Source organism: Tetrao urogallus, assembly GCF_951394365.1.
Source record: "Tetrao urogallus genome assembly, chromosome: 6".
In the NCBI taxonomy this organism is placed as follows: Eukaryota; Metazoa; Chordata; class Aves; order Galliformes; family Phasianidae; genus Tetrao; species Tetrao urogallus.
The window spans coordinates 29,367,919-29,385,589 of NC_136819.1; the positions used below are offsets into that span (position 1 = coordinate 29,367,919).

The 17,671-nt window shown below is 34.5% G+C and overlaps 1 protein-coding gene across 8 annotated transcripts in view; it reads right to left on the reverse strand.

Annotated features, from left to right (window-relative positions):
* GPHN (gephyrin) overlaps positions 1–17,671 on the reverse strand; it is a gene marked incomplete at both ends in the record, with an annotated part of 263,234 nt that overhangs the window by 124,492 nt on the left and 121,071 nt on the right. For all 8 annotated transcript variants that reach the window (XM_079537527.1, XM_079537524.1, XM_079537525.1 and 5 more), the window contains one exon: positions 4,207–4,299. In XM_079537527.1, coding sequence (XP_079393653.1) covers positions 4,207–4,299 — 93 coding nt within the window. The remainder of the gene's footprint in view (positions 1–4,206; positions 4,300–17,671) is intronic.

Genomic DNA, 17,671 nt, shown 5'->3' on the forward strand with positions numbered 1-17,671 from the left:
CAGTATTTCTACCATCAAATGACTGATGTCCCATACAAGGTGAAGACTTCATTTCTCCTCATGAGCCAGCATGAAGTGACAGACACTGTAAAAAGAGTTTTTTGTGGCTCAGTAACCACAAGAAGAAGAGCTGAATACTGTTAAAAAAGCATGGAAGCTCTCCCTTCCTCATAAGAAATGCTGCTAGAAATCTTGCTGGTTTGGAAAGGCACTATTTTAGCCAGGGAGGATGAAAATAACTACATAATAATTCTTCAGAGTTGAAATAATCACATATGAAACAAAAATTGTTATGTGAAATATCTCTATAGATTTGAGTTAATCTGAAGGGAACACATCAGTTGCTGTGAGAATACATCTATAACATCACAAACCCCACTGTATAACAAGCACCCTGCTTCATTAACAAAAATGAAGGGGAAACAAACCAATAGACAAAGCATATAACAATTACAAACAGTACAGAATAGAATAGTAAATGCTCCTCAGGACAGTGAAATTAAAATAGTCTGTGGAAATGAAGTGGAATTTGGAATTTTGGAATTTGGAAAGTGAAATTATTGAAGAAAAATTAGCATTAAATTCAAAGGAGAAACATAGGAAGCAGTAAAAGTGAAAGACCCCTTAGGGAGCTGCAGAACAGAGGCAGTGCTTGTATAGCTAGGTTTGGAATATTTTATCCATTCTGAGCAGGTTTCTTTCTGAAAAATGCTGACAAACATGAGTTCCAGAGAATAGTGCTTGTTTTGTTGTTTTTTCCATGGACTTCTTTGATGAAAGAATAGTGAAAAGGTGCGCGTATATTTTCAGATCAAATGAAGACAGGCATGTCTTTAAATATATTTTTTAGAAGTCTATAAATACTGTAGAATATAACCAGCAAGAACTAAAAGGTATATTCGTCACTTTTTCCAGAGCAGAGGAAAAGAAGTAAAACTATAAGAAAATATCTGCAGGGGTTTTCCATGATAGGAAAGAGCTCTTCTGTACTTCTCTAAAAGTATTGTCTTAAAATTTCAGAGCTGACAATTATCTGCAGTGCATTTGAACTATTTGTGAATATATGCAGCAACAGCTCGAAGATTTCTAGCATCAGTCTAGCCTAGGTTGACCACCTATTGCTGTTACCTAAGTAAATAAAATTAGTTTTATATGGAGGCTAACAAGACTTGTGAGATACAGGAGAGATGTAGGAGAAGAAAACAGCCAGAAGACTGTTAAGAGATAGGCAAATGAATACTGCAAAAGAATAAATGTAAAAGTAGAGATGACAGGAAACTAAACAGAATGTCTGAATGCATTTTTCCTTTTGTACTGATTGACAGCAATACAGAAAACATGTTTATGTATCAGAAAGAAACTTAATAATCAAAAATTTATCACATTTAAATATTTGTTAAAAAATACTGTATATTTTCATTAACATCATGTAAAAAATTTGTAAGTATTGTAGTTCCAAGTGGAAAATGTCTGCATCTGGAAATAAAAAAATTCCCCACATAATTTGGAGAATGCATAATACCTTGATGTCTGACCAGCAACTTTCATATATCAACAAAAAGTTTATATGAACATTTCCAGTATGGACTGAAATCGTGTACTCATAAACAATATGGAAGATTAAAACAATAAAAAAAAAAAGAAAAAGAAGTTATAACGACAAAATTAAGCCTCTACTTTTGACCAAGAATGTCACAATAGTTGAGGGATTACACCATTCATTAATGACATCAACAAGGGCTTCCTTCAAATTCAGGTATCCACCAACTGTTTTGATTTCAATCTATCCACATTCAATTCACCGCTTATAGTCATACAGACAGGGAGGCAAAGGATACTCCATCTGCTTAGCTCTACATCCACTACTGCAAACAGAAATCCTAACATCTAACTTGAAAGCGCCTTTTCATCGACTCGCTAGACCTTTGTAATAAATTCAGGAACCAGAGATAGATAATCAAAATCAGATAGCATGAATACTCTTCAAGTCATCTATTTTGTTGCAAGAAAAAAAAATTTAAAGAAAAAAAATTTAATCAATAAAAATAATTTAACTTTAAGTAATTATTTGGGCTGCATATACTCTCAGAAATCAACTTTGTCTTGTATGGTACAATAGCAATTATGTATCAATAATCAGAAAAGAAAGTAGAAAGCTGTGTTTTCTAGCTGAAACTATGGAAAAATTAAGGAGAAGCAGGATATAATCATTTCAATTGAAATACAACCTGATGGACTGCTATCACTAATCTCAGGAAAAACGTTCAAATGCCTTCCCCAATCAGATTCAATCATTAGTATGTTTAAAATCATGCCTTAAGGATGATATCTCACTAGCACTGTGTCATGATTAAATCATTTAAGTAACAGTTCAGTAATGACATGTGAGTATGCTGTACAAACACCATACATGAAAGATAATAAAATCCACTCATCACACAATACATGAGTTTTATTAACTCATTCCTACAATTAGTTTTTCTAGAAGATTTTTATTGCACATTTGATGTTGACGTTGAATTTTTCCATTCCAAGTTATCTACCTCCTTGACTCAGAACAGATATTTTACTTATAACACGTTTGAAAACTGATTTTCTTCCCTTTAAGCACTTATATCAATGTGCTGTTATTATATAGCATGAGATTAAAAGAGCTAAGATCATTTTTAAAATGGGTCTCTGTAACATCTAATCTAGTCAAACAAATCATCACCACCTGTATTAAATAATTAGTTTGAGTAACAGCAATGAATCAACGTAAGGAGAATGCCAGCTATTTTAATGTCAAGTTCTCATTTGTTAATTCCTTGGCCCCAGCACTGCTTGAGAATCTGTAATTCAATGTAAGTAGTTTGAAATGCTTCCTCTGGCACTACTACTCAACTCTGCATAAGTTAGTAAATCAGAAAAATTGGAACAAAAATTACACCTTTTTACACAGTGCTGGTATACAGTCTTGTAAACCATTATGCTACTTTGCAAGTAAGAGACCGGTGGAATCAATGCAGTTTTCATTTTTGTGTTGCTTTAGCAATGTGAATCACCTGTAAATTCACTTTCACTAGCTAGTATGCTATCAGTTATCTTGTGCTGTCTCCATTTTCTTTTACAGAGATCCTTAGTTTTTAGTTAAGGTTTCTAGTACACAATCTAAAATCATCAGAAATACACAAGCATTTTGTTTACATTTTTCTTTTAGTTACACTAATATTATACAGCAAATGAAAAGCATTTAAATATTCCTAGTGAAAACAAGTTAAACTGCACTCAAGTTTAACCGAACGCTTTTGTAGATAAAGAGGATTGTAAGCCTGTTATGATGGACTAAAAGCTACTCTTAAATTGTATGCAATCGTAAACTCACATGAGAACTTAAGTGAAAACTAAATATAATAAATTATAGAAATAAACACTTCAGGCATTGAGTTGTATTTCTGCCCTTCAGTGAACATAAGCATATCAAAAGAGGTATGTGATTTTATAAGTTCAAATTCACCTAAATTAGAGCCACAAATACCAAGTAATTCAGTAACAATTATCATTTCATGGCCATGAGGTTATTTAGTTAAGTTTTCTTCGTGTAGGTGCTTTGTCTTTTTTTCCTTACCTGAGCTCCACAGACGTGAAAAATAACTGAATTTCCTGTGCAACATTTACTGATGCAGGTTACCTCCATTTCTGCCCGTTTAGCTTTTTTGATGATGTGGTTTCAAGTGAAGCAATAGCAGTTTTACACAGTTTTTCTCCCCTGTAATCTATCTCCTACTTTCTAACCTATGAAGTTGTCAACACAGAAGCCTTTAAGAGAGAATTAAAGGAAATCTTTCATTTCACTTTTCTTGCAGGGGACACAAGAAATGTGATACAGATGTTTTTGCTTAGCAGTGCTGTACTGCAGTGCTAAGGAAAATTACACCAGTGCTATCACAATTCTATTATGTTTCTACTGGAACTGGAAATCCATTTTACTATGTCACATTTTAGTCTGAAAACTCTTTTGGGTCAGAAACCAAGGTCATATTAATTCTCTTGTGTTGTATTCCCTATAGCATATTCTCCTTCCAAATTGTGTATCACCTGATCTGACTAAAGATACTGCCAAGTTAAGTTACAGAGGAAACTTCAGAAAGAATTAACATTCCCACCCCACAAGTCATACATTTCTACATCAAAGGGCATGTTTTTCTTATTCCAGGAGTAACTCACCTCTGGGGTGACATCTCGTGGTGCAAATCCTGTTCCTCCAGTTGTTAAAATCAAATTAAGTTCCTTTTCATCACACCAATCTATCAGCGTCTCCTGAAAGAGAAGATGAAAGCTGCCAGATTTAGCAAGTAATACCTGGGATACATTTACTCAGACAGCATCTAAAGAATTGCCTTGAAAATAAACAGAGAGACACAAAATAAATCAAGGGAATTGGAAAATCAATCGTGGCATTTTCAACAAATACTAAACTGCTATAATAACCATCTTATGGCAGAGTAATATAATCAGTCATAATATTTTTGGAAGTGGAAAGTGGAATTCTGTTCTCCATCTCTTGTTCTAAAATGGAAAACAAGAACTCATGGTTGTTCATTTATATCAATGTTTGTCTGGATTCTGAGATACAAACACAATTCTTCAACACACATAACTAGAGTACGTGTATTTAATTCAGGTTATATGCTTGATTTTCACAACAATAACTTTAGTTTCTGTTTTGCTCTACTTTTTAACAGCCTGAACAAAGAAAGAACTGCTTATTTGTAAGTCTGACTATAAGAAGAAGCAATAATACACCTGATACAGCAACCCATATACTGCTTCTCACAACTAACTTTTCTTTATTTCTTATAACATCTCAATAGGACTGCACATGCTGATCCCAAAGCTGGAAAAAGAAAGCTTCAGAGATCTGTCATGTACATTAAATATCTTACACTACCATAGAACTCATAATACTAGAAAAATGTTAAGTTTGATTTGCATTCATTTTTTAAATGACATTTTAACCTACTTTTCAAACTGTGACCAAAAAAAATGTAACATAAGCAGAAAATGTATTTAGCCTCAATGTAATTGTATCACTTATCCTTTGTATGCTACAGCAGGCAAGCAAAGCAGCTGAGCCTCTGCTTGGAGCTCCAAATTAACTGATGTGTACCCACATACTACATAGCAGAATAACCACTGGCAGAAATCAGACTGATTGCTTATACAGCTATCCTTACTCTCTTCAAGTTAAATGAAGGCAACTGCAGCAATTGAAATTGTTAGTTTTCAACAATACAGATATGCACCAGAAAAGCTGTTGTTGGTTTTGTGTTTTTTTTAAAAGATTATATCTTCTCTGAGCTTTTATCATCTAAAGACATATTTATCTTGACTCTCAACATCAGCAAACATCAGGGTACACTTGAGAGAATTTCAGCATAGAAATGTTGTTTAACAAAGTGAGAGCTTGACTTCATATACATATACATATACATATATATATATATATATATATATTACCATAATCAGGAATAAATTGTGAGAATAAAATAAAATGAGACATAGTGAAGGTTTTATGAAACATTTATTTTTAGATAAAATAAAACCTGACAAAATACAGCAAGGTTTCAAGTGAAAATAATTCTTTCATCTGTTCTTATACAGCTCAATAGTACTCCAGTTAACAGGAAAAAAAACAACAACAACATTGTGATAGCAAATAGAAAGCTACAGAAATCATTATACACTTTGACTTTTCACATGAACTGAGCATATAATGTGTTTCATTATCTTAGATACAATTATTTACCAAGTTCTACTTTGAGTAAAAAAAGCATAAGCTTTCAGTAAGACTTTTGTCTATGAAGCATTGTTAGTATTTCACTGCATTTTAGAATATGTACCTCTAAGACCTTTTAAAGACATGGAAAAATACCTGAGACTGATATTCAGTTTATTTCTCTCTACCCCACAAAATTTTATTCTACAAAATGTTCTCATTTATATTTTGAATATAAAAAAAAAAGGAAGCACTACTCTGATCAATCAAGGAAAAAAGACTACTTGTGTTCACTTGCCTGCTGCTAGCAGTCCAGCCATATATACCACTTGCTTTTCACAGACACCAATTTACTATGTTTTCAAATGAGAATTCCTTCAGATCGCTGATATGATACTTGATTGATGCTTTACAAACAAAACTGTTATATAGCAATTTGTGCATTAAGATACTCTAGATCCAAAATCCAAGGCCATGGGATACAATCCTATTGTACCACATGTTAGCTAACGTTACGACTGACTTCAGTCAAGTAATAGCTACATGACTTTCAGACATATATTCTTTAGTGAAGCATCCCAATGTCCAAAATGCAGAACAGTCATTAGACTGAATTGCTGTATAGCAGGCGAGTCACAGAATCTTGCCCCGTGCCTTCTGTGTTTAAAACATTCTAAAATATTCTGGGACTCAAGCATATCTTTCACAAAATTAACCAGCCTTGATCAGAATTAGATAAGAGACTGAAAATACATTATATGGTCTTTCAACAGTTACTCACGTTTTTCATTAAGTGTTAGCTATATTTACAGTAACTGTTTCTTTTTCATTATACCTGATGGACCCCTTCAAAATACTTAAGAACTCTGCTTACAGAATTCTCAACAGGATGGCTAGAAAGTGGATTTTTTTTTTCAAAATCCATTAAGTGCCACTCTGTAATATCTGCAAATAAAAGAACAGAATAAACAAATAGGGATTACAAACGCTCTACATGAAAATTCTGTATTTCTCCAACCTTCTGAAACCCACTTGCTTTGTAAAATTATGTATCTTCTTTCTTCACAAATAAATCCTGTTTATTAGGATAATACACTAGGAAAGTATATTTGAAAATCCAAGCAAAAAATACATATCTTTTAAATGAATGTTCCTAACCACGTAAGTTATTTACAGTATGCCCTTAAAGCTGTGCTTACTCTCCTTAGCAATCCACATCAAAAAATAAAAGTTGTACAAAATGACACAGTGAATATTAACTTAATTTTCTGTTACTATGATATTGCATCATCCTAATGAAGAAATTAGCATGAATAAAAACATGGAAAAAATATATCAATACACAGAAACTCTGCACCATGGCAAATTTGGTAAGAAAACTGGATGTAATTTTGACTGCTGAGTTTCAGCAACTCAGAAACCGACAGACTAGAATCTTGTAAGAAATTCTGATTGGTCCTGTGGCTTGGACTACACCAGACTCCAACTCAAGACTGATATCATAAGAGAGCACATGCAATTCTTCGTGGATCAGAAACAAAACACACAAATTCAAAGCAGAAGAATAAAAAAAAGGTTAAAAGAGCCTTAAAAATGTTAAGTTACTCTTGGAATTAATTTCATTTTTTTTTACCCTTTTTCTTGTGAAGATTCTATTTTTTATGCTCATGACTTCTCACTTATTTCTTGAAAGCTTCACTTAAAAGTAGATGTATGAAGATACTCCTATGTGTGGAGCAATAACTTTGCAAATAATCAATCTTAAAATGATTTAAGAATGTCAGAAAATGAAATACTGAAATACCATGAAAATACACTACACATTTTCTGGAACCTCCCCACCCTTTCTTTTCTTACCCCATCAACAAAGGCATAAATTAATATAAATATTAGGACTGTTTTTACAGCATAATTTTTGTAGTCAAAAGACTTGGGTAACACCGAAGTATGTATTTCAATGTCTGTAAACAGACCTTTTCATCTTTTGATATTTTGCTGACCATTGTAGTCTTTTGAAAATATATTTGCAGTTTTCAGCATCACAGTCAATGTTTTGTTTAGTATTGCTTTCTAAATAAGCTAACATCAGACAGAAAGTAGTAAAAGTACAACTATTCTACTGAAATAAAAAGCTAAAGGAAAAAATGTCATTAAAAATGTACCTTATAAAAGGTTTACTTTTTTAGAATGGAAATATAATGGTAGGCATTTTTCATTATGAAATAAATTGCAGCTATCAAAAACTTCAAGGTACAACATACCTATGAAGCCTGTAATGTAACTATTTTTAAAAGCTACTGCTCATTATAATTATTCCTAAAATGAGGATGAAAAAAAGAAGGGACTGTAGTGCAATGTTGAACAGAGCTCACCAATGCAAATGTGAAAGTAAACCAAAGAGATGTGCAAACACTGAAGTTTTTGCCCATCAAACCACTGGGAGTGACAACACTTTTTGAGGACTGAGAACAGGAAAAGAAATTTCGAACTATTTCAGTGGAGAAAGACATTGTAGATCCATGCAAGATTGACTCCAGCATGACACATTGAAAAACTGCAATTCTGTTATCTGATTTGCTCTCAGAAAAGTGAAATTCTTAATTCAGACTAATTACAGTGAAATATCAGTCATTCTACAAACAAAACCTGTGATTTGTTGGTATGCTGTATCAGATTGAATTAAAATCTAGAAGAGGGTGTAGATCAATTGCAAACATCAGTTAACAAATACTCTACGGTTCAAGAACCACCGGCTTCCTTCTGTAAGAAAATCTGCTTCCATCTACAGTTAGTACCGCTGGAATTCCCCTTAAGTGGATACTGCTCTCTGGAAATGATGACTGCTCACTGGAAAGGATCTGACAACTCCCGTGTAACAGTTTTTCTCAGGTGTCGTGATGAAAGAGTGGGACTTAGAGGTGTCAGAAGAGCTAGATCTTTTGCAAGCACATCTAGCATTTGAAGCAACTTTCATGTCTACTCTGAATTGGGCAGATATATACATTCATGTGGGCATACATACATTCATGCTCATCTTTACATAATAAAAATTTACTAGCAAAAACAGTAAAGTTAAATGCATTTTATTTTTGTTAGGTGTAAAGACCTCCCTCTAAAATGTTTATTAAGTAATAAATATTACTGAATTTATAAATACTCAAGTATCTTTGTTAAGACCACTTAAAAACTAAATTAAAAAAATGTCTCCTTGCAAATATTACTCTTCCCTCTCTGGTTATTCCTATAACAATACAAGTTAATATAGCAATTGGAATAAAAAGAAAAAGGGTAAAAGCATATAAGAGTGATATAAATTCAAAACTGCTCACATGAACAGGAGAGAGAAAAAAATCAAAACTTTTCTCTCTTAACAGCACTAAGACTTACTAAAAGATACAAATGGTTGGCCTTTGATAAATCTCTCATTAATCATGCAGAACAAGATGGCTTTTTCCATACTTTCTTTCCCTCTGCATACATTTATATTTATTTAAGATTGTTTAAGACTGTGTTCTTCTGATTTTCTTCCCAGAATGTGAAAAGGCAAGTTGATGTTAAAGACAAATAATTAATGTCCTATAACTAGAATTTGTTACAATATTTTCTCTACATGCACCCATGTCTAGAGAACAAGTACAAGTTCATGGTATTTTCACACACCGCAAACTAGAAGACTCACCAACCTTTGCTGGTTGTAACCAAGACTTGATAACCTATTTCTTAATCTTGCTAAAAATATAGAAACAGCAAAGCTACAGAAAGACAACTGCAAACATCTTTAAGCTGCCAAAACAGTACTAAATGCTTCAAATCTAAGGAATCAGTAAAGCATGTGGGTCCTTCCAGACAAAGGCAATATGTCTCAGAGAACTCAAGTATAAACACGTTAGAATCAACAGCCCTCCACACAGATAACAGCATTTCACAGACAAATGTACTGGAAAAAAGCACTCAGATCTTCCATGTGCATATTTATAAGCAGAAACAATCTGCATCCCTAGTTTAAGACAAGTTATTCTCTGCATCTACTTCTGTTTAATGAGCAGCAAATGGTCTGGATTGAAAAACCTCTAGAAGGCTTCTGTGATTAACATGAGGGACCCAGTTGTGAAAAAGGGTTTGAATGGGAACATTTTTTTTCTGTAACTATGAAGTTTTATCTACAGTACAATTGTAAAAATGTAACTGATTCTTATGGAACCCAATTCAGTTCCTAGCTCCATTTTCTAACAGTCGGTACAATCTTCCATTTTTACTTTATACATACTGCAACAATCATTCAAGATATTGTTTTCTTTTACTCTTTAAATAAAATTCCAAACTTTGCATTTATTTTTTTTCTGCAGCTCTCAATGTAAATGGTAAATCAATAATATTCAAGATCTTTTAAAAAGTTTGGATTTGAGCACAAAGACAAAAGATGTCTTGTCTCATTGTAGAGACAAGAAACTACCTCCATGTATCTAACACAGTTTCTGGTGTAAACACTCCCATGTCTCTGTTATTCACGCATATAATCCACAAAGCTAATGAATGAAATTGTTTTTTAAAAAAATCTACCAGTTCACCTGTGAAAATACAGTAAAGAAAATTTACCTACCAATAGCTGCTGTACTTTGAGATATTTAGTCCATATATATACTCTAAGAGTGGGCGAGCTTGTGGCCTGCCTTGAAGTGTCCTGGGAGGTGCGTTCTAGCGCCTCCCCTCGTCCTGCTTGGTGCATGAATTATAGGGCAGACTGCATCCGCCACCACTTCAGTTCCTCTTAAATGCACAATCAAACCTGAAAGAGATCCAGAAAGAGGGGAAAGGCAGGTAGGAGACTAATGTACATGCAGACCATACCTCTCAAAGAACATCAGTTACTGACTAGTAACCTTTCTTCTTTGAGTCTGCATGTACATTCCAGCAATGACGCATGCTCAGCAGTTACCTTTGACACTTACTGCCCCACACAAACAACTGCAGCATCACATCACTGAAGGCTGAGACAGCCCTGGATTCTATCGTACTAACACACTGCTAGAGGGAAGCAAAGATGGAACTCCAGGTGGCCTCATGGCAAACATACTAATACCATGCAATACTGAGTTTTCTCAGGGTTCTGCAGGAATTTGCTTTGGCCACGGAGGGAAGTCCAAGTCATGAGTCCACACGCAGCCAGATAACTATCTGAACAACAGCTGTGTGAAGCCAGTTGAACTTTTGGACGTTCCCACAGCACAACAAGCAATCAATCAAAGTTAAAGACTTAGACCTGTGTGACAAGGAACAATTGGGTCCTAATGAAATCAAGAATGTGAAATGTAGAATTCAAGAAGCATAAGACCCAGGAATGAGTATTGGAGGACTCATCGCCTGGCTTCTCTTGGAACTTTGCTACTTCAAGAAGAAATTTTGGATGACTGAAGAAAATACCTTACATAGGTAAGGAGTCAGAAAAATGGCAGCCACAAGGATCTATCTTCTCCTGCAGATAGCTGAGTCACAGGACGCACTTTCATAGACAGAAGCAGAATGAATAAGAATTTAAAAGCTTAACTAGGGAGAAGGAACCATATAATGCAGTGGTTTTCCAAGATTACTGTATTATAAATAGTCCAATACGTCCACATCACTTGTTTTAGGAAACTCAAGGTTGCAAGGTGTGAGAATGTGAACGCGTTCAAACACTGAGAGCAGCCACGTAGCCTCAGCAAATTACAAAAAGAAGTCAAAAGAACTACATAAAATAAATAATCCAAAAGATCTGAGATCAAAGCAGCAACAGACATATCGTACAGACAATACAGTTTTCTTCTTGAGTATGTAAGTCTAGACCATGTGTGCCTAACCTTCTGGCTTGCCTGGACCACACGGAGAAAAGAGGAATTGTCTTGGGTTGCACATAAAAAATATATAGTTAATGTATATCAGTAACAAAACTTTTAAAAACATATTTTTATTAAAGCATTTAAAAAAGAGAGCAACAAAAATACAACTAGTGGAATATTTGACCTTGCTTTTGTGAAACAAATGCATCAGCCTGGTTTGATGGAAGTGGTTGCAATCTATAGTGAGTTCTCAAGGTGTTTATCAGATATTTTTGATGAAATTTCACTTTTCCTTGAAAATACTTGTTCAAAAATATATGTAATGCCAAAAAGTGATGACATGAAAAGACGTGATTGTGAAGTGAGGGGCATTTTTCTCCAGTTAAGATCAGGCTTATAAAGCCTTGTAAAGAGACAGTATCAAATTCCTGAGTTTAAGATCTGATTGCAAATATATACATTACATTTGAAAATTTGCAGGCAAAGTATTTATATTGACTTAAATTTGAGTTGCAATTATACCAAAAAATTGATGATTTTTCTTTGCAATCTTGAAACTTCCTCTCAAATTCCTTTATCAAAGAGGAGAGCAGGGCTGCATATTTTTTTGGCTGCTCACAGGACCATGTTTAGCCAGTGTATTAAAATACATAAAATTATTTGTCATAACTTGTGAGCATGCCATAATTTGAGTTTTATTTCAAATGTCTTTATGGTTTGAAACACGGCATAGACTACTTGATTTTCACCTCGAAGCTGCATGTTTAGCTTGTTTAAATGAGTGGTCAAATCCACCAAAACTGTTAAGCCTATGAGTCATTTTTAATCTTCATGTTCTGGCACAAATTTTCCTTTTGATTCTGTAAATGAATTGACTTCATTTCAGAAATCAAAAAATATTTTTAGCATTTTACCTCAACCTCTTTACTTCAGAAAAGTAAATGATGTCCCCATAATCAACATCCATGCTTTTAAGGTTTTCTTAGAATTTGCAATGATTAAATCCCTTGGACTTTATGAAATTCATAGCCTTGATGACAATTTGCATGTCCTTATGCATTTATAAAGCTTTTGCACTTAAATTAGTCCCACTTTTTTTTACCAGCCATTGCGGGGGTGTCATCATTAGCTATACCAGATCTGCTGACAAAGTTGAAAGTAAATCACTTTCATGTAATTTTTACTGCTTCATACATATCAATAAATTTAGTTGAGATACAATCTTACTACCATTTATCACCATCCTGAAGCTGTTCATATTAATTCAGAGAAGTGTTATTTTGCCATGATGAAGCTTATTAGAGAAACAACAAAATCTATTTCCTCAATTTAAATCAGATGGGAATTATCTGTGTTCATCTTTCCAGAGTAATGTAAAATAATTAGGCATTTGTACAGAAACCTGACTGTTGTGTGCAATTTGATTGAGAAAGGATCCTTGTATAGATCAGGTCACTACAGGTAAATATATGAAGATATTTTTCCCTAGAGCAATTACTGCCACAGATAAATAAGGAAAAAGTTACAGAGAACCACTTTGAGATAGTAAATTATTTCCCAGGTGTAAAGACCAATGCCAGATGTAGCTTCCAGAGAACACCAAAACATCTAGAAAAAAAACCCATTCTTTCCAAACTAAGCAGTGCACTTTTTTTCTCCAGATATACAGAAGGTAAGAAGACTTTGCAATGATACATTACTGCAGTAGTGATACATCAACAAGGAGAGTATGTAAGAGGAAAGAGGACTAAAGTATTCTGGAACTCATCAGGCTGTCTGCACTTCTCCATTATCTGTTGATTAGAAGTAATCTTGGATATCGTGAAAATGATTCTTAAAAGGAACATGGAAAGGATAAAGATCAGTTGAGATTCATCAATGGTTCTTAATGCAAACAACTTGATGACTGCTGCTGAAGGCAATGAAAAATAACTGACAGTGATCATTGCAGAAAAATTCTTTTTCTGTGAGCCCATGATTTTTACTTACAGCAAATAATAGAAGATTAACAGAATGAACAATCAGTAGGCTACCTCGCTGATTAGGATACTGTTTATTCCTGAACTCCAGAGTATTAGCATCCAAAATCTACAAAGTAGTAAGAGAACCTTTTGGCATTTATTTCTGAACAAAAAGCCCATTCTCTCAAAGGGAAGACTTTTTCAGGACTTAGGGTATGCAAAATCTCTTTTAAACTCAAAGGATTTTAGCTATTACCCATGATACTAGGTGAAAATTATTACTATGGAATGTGATGAGCTATCTTGTACTTCCATTGCAGCTTGCGAAAGTGTCTCAGCATTAGCTGATCCCACTGCAATCAAAGATTTCAGCTGATTATTACACACAGGAGAAAATCGACGCAGAGCAATTCACATTAGAATTACATTTTTTTCCTCTAAGAGCTGAAACTTTCTGGTCATTTGTCTTATGGAACATTTTTAAAAGATGTTCATTTCTCCTTGATACATAACAGAATTAACAACAGAATTACTTGGAGTCAGGTGGTAATAAAAGCATTCAAAAAACAACAGAGATTTCAAAATCATCTTCCAACTGTTTCTGCAGCTGGTATAAATAAAGCTAAAGTCTGCCAGGAAACTAAGGTTGTTCAAACATGTCTTCATGGGTATGGGAAATCTCTCAGGCAAAATAATATGCAGAATGTCAAGCAACCTACAATCTTTGTACAGTTATTTGTACTGTCATTTCCATTGTTTCTAAGACGCTAAATTACTGGAAATAATGTAGTGTTATACAGAAAGATATGCTGACATTTTGTTAGATGAGGATACATGAATACATGAATACATGTAATATATTAAAATATGAAATACATTTTTAAAAACCCACATCTTTGTGACTTGGCTGAGGTGAGGATAACCTTGTAAGAAGTATGTCTAACCTGGCAGGATTGCTGCAAATGGAGTAAAAAGAAACTTCACAGAGCAATTGCTTCAAGCTAAATCTTGTCTAAAAAAGTTATCATGACCATAGAAGTTAAGTAGGACATGAACACAGTTCAAATCAATACATGTAAAGAACTGGAAAGGATGATCCTAAGCTGAATCACATGCCATTTCTCATTTTTGTGGACAAATGCCAAACTTCACTTGCTGAAATTTAGGAATCATAAAAAAATAATCAGTACTATCAGAATGAAATAAATATAGAATACTTTCTGTTACAGGAACAACAAACTTCACAAATACTTGCAGCGATCATACTGAGTCTTTTGATTCCTGCAAAGAAAGTGTTGTTATATTCAGGAATGCTTTACCAAAACTCAAACATGTTGGTTCTAACCAAAAATACTGATTTCATGATTGAATTTTGAAACAAACACTACCAATTTCAGAATAAGAAACACCTGCACTAAGAATTTCATATTTACAGGTATTCTTAACAGTTAATCTCGAAATGAATTACTGCTTAATTAATTAAACGGTCTGGCACTGAATATATTTTGTACCATATGCTCCAGTTGCAAAAGCAAGAACTGTGCCAGAACCAAAAGCTGCAGCACTGAGGGAATAGTAAATGACAAGTGAAACCCTTACAGGGTCTGCTTCAAGAGGAATTAATGATTTATGAAGTCTAACTCTTTAGCACATGAAAAACCGAACACTCAAGTATCCTTTTTATGAAATGTTTCTCTTACATTTAAGTTCTAAACCTCAAATGACTTCTATTGTGCTAATCTTAGCAGACATTTCCCACTATAAGTAATGGTTTTCAGAGAAGTATTTAAGAAAACATTTACGAAGTTATTTTAAATTTATTCCACTTACTTTATCTGATGTTTTTATTAAACCTTCTTAACTATCTAGATGATGTCATTCTTTTAATCATGACAATTAACATACAGATGCTGCAATTACTCATTATACTTTCATAAATGGCATGTCATGCCTCCCTCCTCCTGTTTCCCTCAGAAAAGAATGGAGAGAGAATACATTAATGTTCCTCTTTTTTTTTTTCAGTAGCTTTCCAAATGGATAAGCAGGAAGACTCAGTAATTACAGAAATGTTTAGGGAGTGCAGTTGTAGGTACAGCAGGTTCCAGCTGAAGAAGTGCATTCCCATTGTTACCTCTGTACTTGAATCAGACAGTAAGTGGAGCTTATGCATATGAAATGTCTGCTGCTTCACAGGAACAGAGCTCTCCCTGCTAAAGCATGAGTCATTTCTAGAGCTGTGAAACCATGGAAAGCCCTCTGGACTAGGAAGTGCTTGTTCGTTATTTTAAAAATTCACGAAGACACAAACAGTAACCTTTAAAATATTGAGTTATTTATATATTTTAAAAAAAATGGGGGGGGGGAGGGCAAAAGAAACTTGAGTTGTTTTTCCACCGTGAACCACCTGCACTAACACATACTATTTTAACATATGGTCTCTAGCATGAAAATGTTTATGTAAGTAATTCTTGTGATTTTTTTTAATTCAAAATTTCCCTTTCTGGACATGTTACAGTCACATTACAGTTATCTGTTCAGTGCAGTTTAGAATAAAGGCATCATCTCAGTAGTAAGTAAAAATATCATATTGCCCCTTTGAAAGAGTTGTATCATCTCCCACACATTCTACTTTGAGGATTATGATGCATGCAGTACATGCTATCTCTGGACTACTAGTTTCCCCTGCAGAGACAATTGCCACTTTACTGCTGAGTCTGAGGAAGAGCCTACACAGTCAGAAAAGTCATCCAGATTGTATTTTCAGTAACAGAGTAGGTGGAATTAGCATAGGAAGAAAAGCGTGCCAGAAATTGTATCTGTGAGCAAGAACTGGGCAATGCCCTCTGGAAATTAAGGACCAAACAATCTTCCTTTTATAATCTCTCTAATATTGCAGCAATCGTGACCCAGAGCCTAAGTAGATCAAGGAGTTAGTAATTTACCTAACAGTTATCCGCACAGGCAGACGGAGAGCTCTGCTGTGTCCAGCACTGCATTTGGGCCTGGGTGACGCTGCTGAAGGGAATCCTCTGATCCTCTGGCTGAAGGGAAGCTCAACAGCTCACAGTACCAGAGGAGCCCACAGGCAGCTCTCGCTGGGTGCAGAAGGTCACACCATCACCCTGGCCTTGCTACTAATGTGGCAAGTGTTAAAGAGGACATCCTTTATGCATAGTTACCTGCCTGGAAGAAAAAAATACAGTAGCTCAAAGGATCTAAAAGGAGAAACTTCTACCCACAGATGAAATCAGAGCACTTTGCCATGAAGAAATCCATCTGGAGATTCATCCGGTGCTTCACAGACATAGCATAGGGTTCCCAGCATCTGAAGCGAAGTAAAATTTCCTATCTATTCTGACTTGTGAAAGCAAATATTTTACAAGCCATTTGTTGTGGGCCTTTTTAGAGAGATCCACAAAGAAGCCTGTATCATTTCTCTCTCTCTCTCCCTCTCTCTCTTTCTCTGTCTTCCCCTGCACAGTGCAGAACAAACAAACACTTTGAATCCCCTTGTTATTTCAGTGCTGGCACTTCTGATTCTATAGCAGGAGAAGTCTGTGCTTCTTTCCTGCAATTATTAAGTCCTTTATATCCTTTAAGAGTTATCTTTACAGGCCTAGTATTATCTCTTGTATTAGAACACGTTAAAAAAAGATTGAGGTTCTTTTCTTAAGAGTTAAAAATGTGTGACTTAGGACCAAGCGTAGCATAAAACTCTGAATTCCAAAGAAATGTAATTTCAAGAGCTTTTACACTTGCACCTGTGAAACTAGGTGCAGTATTCGATACATTGTCCATTTAGGACTTCTAATTTTGCAGCTGTAATCACCACTACTGATCAAATCTAAAATATGGAGCCGATTTCCAAGCCACTGTAGCTATTGTCTCATAAAAGTCAGAGATCATTAGTAGTCTATTAATTCTCTAAGTGCTGTTACAGCTGTCACTTCTAACTACAAAAACATTCTATACATTTTTGGTCTGTCACCCCCATTTCAAAATAGCTCTATGTTATCATAAGAGCATTGGCTGTAGCAAATATATTTCACTGGAATTAGCAGTGCATCAGTCTCTACACAAATAATGTTACTAATAAGAACACCTGCTTCTCTATTCCATTCTTTGGATATTGGGAA